This window comes from Pinus tabuliformis, chromosome 6, assembly GCF_031772625.1.
Source record: "Pinus tabuliformis cultivar Carrire ecotype Pingquan chromosome 6, CPIR1, whole genome shotgun sequence".
Classification (NCBI taxonomy): Eukaryota; Viridiplantae; Streptophyta; class Pinopsida; order Pinales; family Pinaceae; genus Pinus; species Pinus tabuliformis.
The window spans coordinates 949207530-949215724 of record NC_142292.1 but is presented as its reverse complement, the minus strand read 5'-3'; the positions used below and the strand labels follow the sequence as shown (position 1 = coordinate 949215724).

The following is an 8195-nucleotide window of genomic DNA, read 5'->3' as shown; positions in this document are numbered from 1 at the left end:
AAACATTTAAATGTTTCCCATATTAACTTATCTTTACCCTAATTTAAAAACTTTATATATTAAAATATTTTAATATTTACAGACACTACGCCATCTCCCTAACCGTAAAACCGAGAAACAATATGATTGGCGAAACAATAATTCAATATATGACTATGAAAAAAGTTAGTTACATTACGTTTACACCCTGGTTCACAAATTGACATACAAATGGGGACTCTAACACACACCAGCAGAGGAATAGGACTCTAGAGTGGCCTAGATTTGACCGTGGCCGTTTGCGCCGCGTTCACACACACCAGCACAGCCACACTCACCCTGAATTGACACTGGCTATTTACGCCGCGGTCAGGCAGGGATAAAAGCTTTTGTGCGGTGCTTTCATAGAGGGGAGCAATAGCCATGCTTCGAAAACATATTCCACAAATATAGTGGCCTGTAGGGCAGAACTGTGAACATTGGAGGGCCATGTCCTCCCAAAACGGAATACAGGGCCATGGGAATGGCTATCATTGTTATTATCAATTAATGTAAGGTGGAATTTACTTAAGATAACTCAAGCCAAAGGAATTTACATACCACAAGGACATCAATAAGAGGTCAATGGTGGCCTTGTGGCGCTGCAACTCTATCATACGGGCTGCCTCTCCACGGCTCCTCAACATGCAAATTTCGGCGGCCTCTCTGCATAACGACGGCCTATTGAGAACCTCCTGGTGCTCGAACGTGGCTCCCATGGGACTGGCTTCCACCCCTTTCACTCCTCGGGCCGCCATGGCAACTTCTATACTAAGATCCAGAGGAGGTCACATGGCCATGCCGGCCGTCCCCGGGGGCTTCATTGGGTTCCAGCCGCCATGGGAGCCCCGGGGAGAGTGTCATCTTCGAGGAGCCCGGCTGATGGGCTCTTTATCCGTCGTCAGGTGGTTTCGGAAGATAAGAATGAGAAGGCGATCGGCTCCCAATAAGGTCCCGGAAGAGAGAGAGCTGGAGTTGGATGTTAAAGTTGGGATTGGGGAGGGAATGCCAGTCGACGAAGAAGTCCTCGTACGTCCCCTACCTTTGTTCAGCAATGTTGACCTATTGTGTAGCATTTGTGTTGGCCATAATACCCTAATGTTTCCATTTTAAAACACACAAATTTGGATTTTTTTATAGCAGTCTGCTCTTATGAGTTTGTGATGTTGGAACTCTCTCTTTGATTAGTACCCAGTTTTGCGGATTAATATTAATGGGAGCTCTTTTTTAATCTCCTGTTATATATACATTTTTTTAAAGTTATCCCTGAAACATAAATTTTATACAAATTTGTTTTCATGGCTATCCCTCTCTTATTTGCACCTTATCTTAATATTCTCTCTCAGCTAGACGTTTAGTTTTTATTTAGATATTTAAGTCTTTATCTTCTTCTTCTGCTTTTATCATTGACTTAGGAATTGCTTCACGTTCCCACTCTGTATATAAGCTTGATGTACTATTTTAGTCCCGTTGACCTACCTTCATGGTCATTTTTGTTGGACATTAATAGAATTTTATTTTATATATCCATTTCTTTTTATCTATATATATGTCATTATCCTCTATCCAAAAATTTGATGATATATAGTTGGTTCTTTATTCGGTTCCAATTCTGTAGTTGATTTCATGTAACTTAGGTTTTGCATATGTTTCCAAAGTTTTGCGCACAGTTTATGGTTAAAACTTGATCTTAGACAAAGGAGATGAAAGATGAATTGTATAGTTAAATTCAAGTACTCGGGGCAGGAATTGGTTATCACAATGGCAAAAAGGTGTATCGGGATGGATATATGATCTGCATTATTCAAATGCTGCAGCCTTTGACAATAATTGTAGCAGCACTGTACATGGGTATTCCTGAAAAGAGCCAAATGGATAGTATCATTTTGAGCCTTATTAGGACCTTCAATAATCTATCACTATTGAATTTAGTATCCTCTCTCAAAGTGGAGACCAAGGTGGAAATGTTGCCCTATAATGGTTAAATGGAAAGAGCGAACTAGTTATATTTAATTTGTCCAAACAATTGATCATGTCAATAAGATTCGACTACCAATTTTACCAGCATATAATAACCTCGTAAGAGTTTGAAATTATTTGCCTCAGAGTCATGAGCATCGCTTCATCCATTTCTGAATTGTTAGAATGACCGAAAATAACAGCTAGAAGTGAGGTCATTGTTTGGAAGAGGGGTTTCAACAATTCAGTTGATACTGGCAGCTCCACTTTTGTTTTTTCATTAGGGTTTTTAAGTAGACCATGATAAAATTCTAGCTTTTCCTTCTCATCTCAAGTTAGGAAGTCGTCATTCAATTCCTTATCTGTAATATCTCTACCAGTGGAGGGTAAATTGAGCATTTTAGCGAACGCTTGTTCAAACACCTCTAGGAAAATCTTATCAGTTTCAGCACAGACAATGTCTCTAAACTTCAGGTCATAATGTTTTGCTAAGAGAAAAATGGTATCAGGGTCGAAATGAACAATATGTAAGGTGGCCCCGAGGATTCCAGATTTTACTAGACACTAATCCCGGTGGAAACCTTTTGATGTTGGTTCTAGACTCTGTCTCAAGCTAAAAATATCTATGTTTTGCACAACATTGTCCCTAATTTGGGCTAAGTCATTAATGAAAGCTTCGTTTGACGGCTCCTCCATCATTCTAACACCAAATTTCTTAAGGGACTACTTCAAGGATGAATATACAACGTCAATTAAGAACTTGAGTTACTTACTTGTGCTCCTGTGGTCGAATTGCATCGATTTTCACCTTGGTTTGTAGATTCAGTAGAAATGGTAGTCACCGGAGGGTTTTGTTGCATGTAGGCGGAAATGAGGGCTAATGGTCACATTGTTTAGTTACTAAGGTTTGTATTACTTCCACATTACATTAATTTGAGTGGCATGTAAGGTGTAGATGAGGCATAATTTTCCATTAAAACGTTTTAAATTTTCACTCACGGTAGAACAATATGTCATACCCTGTCTAGTCCATTGAGCGGTTTTGAGCTGCTTAAATTCCGTGTAACCCTGCGCTCGATGCAGATTACAGAGCGTTGATCAACCATTGCACAAACGATCGGATCGCATTGGGTCACCGAAAGGGTGTTAACGAGGGCTCATTTCTCGAATTGATATGGGATTGTGGCCATCAGATTAAAACAACCACAACCCTTGGATCATATTGGGTCGAGAAAGGGCGTTTAAAATGCGATTATCTCTGGACCTGATATAACATATCGGTTGTCAGATTGAAACTTTCATCAATCGTCTGTTCTCGTCAAGCGGACTAATCAATATTTACTATAGTTTTAAGCTTAAACGAGACGACTAATGTTGATCACTGTTAGGATAACGATTTAAGTTGTAAAAATTAAAATATTCATGCTGCAAACATAAATTAACTCAACGTGCTCTTGATATCACAAGGAATTCATAAAATGAGTTTAGATAAACTATGTGCGAAGCTGAGATTTCTGTACAACCTGACCTATTTAATCCAATCGATCCTTATGTATGATATTTAGAAATGAGAAATATAAAGCTATAGGGGTCGGGTTACAATAAAATGACCCTTTTCATAAAATGAAGTTAGTAGAAGTGGAAAGTAACTGGAGGAGGCATTTAGTGAAAAAGGGCTCTATTGTCATGGATGGTGTGTAAGTCACTTTAATGCGACCATGCAACAAAACATTCCAAATCTTTGAATCAAGGATTGACTATGGTGTTGACAAAGAAAGTACCATTAGTATGGAGTGACATCACGGTTGCTAGAGGCTTGTTAATGGACAATTGAAAGAGGATTGTTGGAAGCTTCACTTGGAGAAGCGCCAAAAGTCTAGATAGACAGAGTAGGGAGAAAGAGAGTTATCAATAGTTGACATTGCCAGTGAAGAGATTTCTCTAATGTTAGCTATCCATCCACACTGCACTAAGCATGAAAAATTATTCTTTATCAAGGTCTAGATTAAGAAGGAGATTGTCACTGCAATATTTGATATTGGAATCCAATGAGACTTAATCCCAGAACTAGTAGTCAAGAAGCATACTTAATTGACGAAGCAGAGTTTGATTTGGTGCATTTGTTTGTGTGGTGTCCATTTTGACAATGCTTACTTGTTAGATAATGATGCAATCTATTGATGACATAAGACTTTATGCAAATTACTCAAAAATGGAAAAGCCTATTTAGTGTCAACACAAAAGGATTAACATTGTTTTCAATGGTAGAATCTCAAAATTTTATTTAGGCCCAAAGATAATTTGGATTTGTTATTTGATTAGAGAAGAAAGGACAGATTCCCTTTTGCAATGGGCACTAGAATTTGAAGAACTAGTCTTGGTGTAATTGCATGAAGTTTTGATGAAACATGAGAAGTTTGGTAAGCAGAAACAAGTTGATGGCTTTCTACAATGCTATCAAATGGTGTCTTAAGAAACTTAAGGTATTCCTGCAAGTTGCACAATCAAGCATAGCATTAACTTGCAATTGGGATTTGTTTTGTTTTTTGGGGCACTATGCAAAACTTCATTACTCGAGAATGAAGAGATAACGAGGTAGATTCATGAGTTCTAGATAAAGGGCACATCCACCTCAACTCTTCACCATGTGGATCAACCATTGTTCTAGTTTCGAGGACAATACTTAGAGAATGTGCATGGGTTATTGAATTCCCAACATGATCATTATTAAGAATCAATATGCATTGTTTTGCATACATGACATATTGGATCAACTTGAAGTAGTAAATTTGTTTAGCTAGATCAATTTGAAGTCAAGTTATGATCAAATTTGAATCAAGATACAAGATAATTGGAAGACAACCTTTAAGACTTGCCAAGGACTATTGGAATGGCTGGTGGTGCCATTTGATCTTATTAATGCCATTGCAACATTCACGAGGACGTTGAATGAAGTGTGGATATTGTATCTTAATTATTAGCAAATGTGTATCTAGGTAACATTCTTGTGTTCAAGAAGCCTAGAAGGAGCACTTGTAGTGTCTCGACCAAATATTTACAACATTGTGCAAGAAAAGCTATTGGTAAATATGAAAAAGTGTACATTTGGGCAACATAAACTCCTTTATCTTGGACTCCATGTGAACCAAGATGGACTAAGCATTTATTTGCTGGTGATTTCTACCATAATCAATAAGCCATTACCAAAGAAAATTCATGAATTACGATGGTTCAAAAGTCTTCTTGGGAATGACTAATAAGTCGTGGAAATTTATTGCTCACTTTTCCCATGTCATGCATTCAATAAATGCATTGAAATGTGAACATATCAAATTTAGTTGGGGAATCATGCAATAGAAAGCACCTGCTGATATCAAGCATGGAGTAGTGATTGTTCTTGCCCTCACATTCCCCAACATTCAACAAGAATCAAGATTTTGAAATCGAAATGGATGTCCTTGGGCGTAGTTCTAATGCATCTCGAAATCCTTGTTGCACACCACTCCTAGACTTTTTAGGAACAATATTAAACCATTTAGACTATGATTGGGAGATGTACATACTGATGCAACTTCTTAGACATTGATGATATTATTTTCTTCGTAAAGACTGTTAAACTTTTAAGCCAGAAGATGTGTCATGCACTCACTGGATGCACTGAACTGTGAACATATCAAATTTAGTTAGGGAATGCAATAGGAAGTGCTCAACAAGATCAAGTGTAGAGTAGGGATTGTTTTTTCCCTCATGTTGCTTAACATTCAACAAGATTTTGAAATTGAAGTAGATGCTTATGGACATGCCATGGGCAAAGTTTTAATGCATCTCAAAATCCATGTTGCATACCACTCCTAGACCTTTTCAAGAACAATATTAAACTGTTGAGACTGTGATTGCAAGATGTACATATCAATGCATCAATATTAAAACCCTAACTATTATCTTTGTGAGGGATCAAAGGAACTTGGGAGAGCTACAACATGAGTTCCCAAGGGGAATACCATTCACTTGTTATATAATGAGTAAGCCATGCAATAACAATATCTAGCTTCTATACAATTGGTTTTCAACAAATTAGGGCACAAAAGAAAAACCCTAGATTACCAATATATTCCATACGTTAGACATAGAGCAAAATTTATCAAATACAAGCCTCACTTATAAGATAACATGCATGAAATAATCTATCATTCATCCAAGATAACTTCTTCAAAGACAAAGAAATAGCTCCAATACAAGTTTCATTCTATAGGTCACATCTCTCCCACTAGGAAAGAAGGCCGAAATTCTCCTAAGAGACACTGAAATCTCGAAGGGATGATGATTAACAAAACGATCCTCTCCTCTATTTATATGAGGAGGCATAATGTCTAATTAGCCTAAAAGTCCCTAGGAAAACAAGTGAAGTCACAATGATACATTGGATTACAAGCCAACCAACTAGCTTAGATAAAAATCACATGATTTGCTCACATGTGTGAGTTGTAGATCAAAAAATGCTGACGTCATCCATGCGTTGAGCTCTATGTGGCATGCGTTGAGGCTTTTGAGTGCCAAGCAAGTTGTAGAAGCCTCTAAAACTCATCCTCTGAGGGTTGGCCCTCAAGTCTCTGTCGATATCCCTCTATGGACATGAAAATCCAACTTGGGGCACAAAAGGTGGTCTCATGGATCTCTAAATGGCCATTAGTGTCAGTCTCTGCTCCAACGTTGAGGGCTTCCAAGGTGGTGCTAGCCCTCCCATGTCTCAAGGGATGAGACTATCCTCATCTGGGCCCTAGATGAACATCCCTCTCAAAGTGCTAAGGCCGACTTGGGGGCATGCTGGGTCCAAGTGCATCATCCCAAAAAGTCATCAAATGTAGGGAAAAGTGCCAGGATGCTTTGGGTGCGGGAGGTGCCCAGGGGTTTGTGTGATGCTATGTTGTTGCTTGGAGTCCCATGGCTCTCAACGCTTCACCTGTGGATGCCAATGTGCTCCTTTGGAGGCCTAGGTACTTGTTGGTGAGGTGCCTAGGTCATGGATGTGGAACTACCTGACGATCACAACACAAAGTCTAGTGCAAACAACCAATCATCAAGTACAATAATCATTTTTGCATCTAAGTGAACCAAGCTTGAAAGTAAAGGGCCATTTAACACTTCAAACAAGACTTCCTTTCTAAAATCAAGGCTTTGAGCTCGCAAAAGTTGTTTCCTCCCTAGGTAGGAGTAAGGACAACCTTGTTAAGTGTTTCTAGTCCCTAAGGGGAAGTAACATTTCCTCAGTCCACCCTTCAATCGATAGGTGCTAGTGAATAATAATGATGGAATAGAGGGGAGAAGAATTCATGGCCAAGTGCCATGGTCAAAGGGACCAACATGATGGGGATTCTAATCCTAAGTGTATAGATGTGAGGAGGGAGCAATCGTGGATGCATGAGATACCAACTTGCCGTTTGTATCAGATACAAGCCTTTTACGAGCCTTTTACTTTTTCTTGATTTTTCTTTGTATTACTGCTCGTAGCTCGAAGGGTTAGAGCTTGCTTTGTATGATGTATAACAATTGTATTACCCCTTAATGATGAGGCAACTCGTTGCCCATCGGGGTTGGAACATGCAAGGGCTCCTTTATTGTGATGTAAGAGAGCAACATGTGCCGAAGAATTGGATGATGGCCATAATGGTTGAGGTAGAGTTTGTGCTAGGCTTTTGCCCACATGCTATCGTGTATGTCCTGCTCATATTTTGCATTATGATTATCTTTTGATTTTTTTTTTATGGTCATATATGGTCTTTCCTTTTCTTTCTCTGAGGGCAAAGCTTTGGGCCCTACCTAGGTATGACGGATGTATGGGCGTCAAATTTCAGAGAACCAATGCTCAGTTGAACCCGAAGAATGGATGTGGAATATAGGGCTTGTAATGTAAGAGGGAAAGTGGTAAGTATGGAATAGGGATAGATGGAACACGCTATCTCAATTAGGGCTTCACAAGTAGTTGTTGTTGTGAGTAGCTTCAGAAGGTCTTCTACATTGGCTTGGTGTCTTAGCATGTGGAAGACATTATTTGCCTATGCTAGTGATTTATGTCTTCTTTCCTAAGTCTAACTTAGGAAAAGTACAATAATTAAAGTCAATTACTTATTGTGTACTATTGAGTTATTTTCTAAAGATAAATAATTTAATTATTTAAGTGACTTGGAAACAATCTCAACCATTTATCTCCAAGATGGTTC

General features: G+C 38.7%; 1 protein-coding gene across 2 annotated transcripts in view; it reads left to right on the top strand.

Moving 5' to 3' along the window:
* The first annotated feature begins 227 nt into the window (after positions 1-227).
* Positions 228-8195, top strand: part of LOC149262093 (endoribonuclease YBEY, chloroplastic-like) — a 154000-nt gene continuing 146032 nt past the window's right edge. Inside the window, exon 1 of one of the 2 annotated variants that reach the window (XM_089423319.1) lies at positions 228-1047. In XM_089423319.1, coding sequence (XP_089279445.1) covers positions 604-1047 — 444 coding nt within the window. In that variant the 5' untranslated portion in view covers positions 228-603. The remainder of the gene's footprint in view (positions 1048-8195) is intronic. The other variant, XM_089423313.1, reaches the window with a different exon arrangement.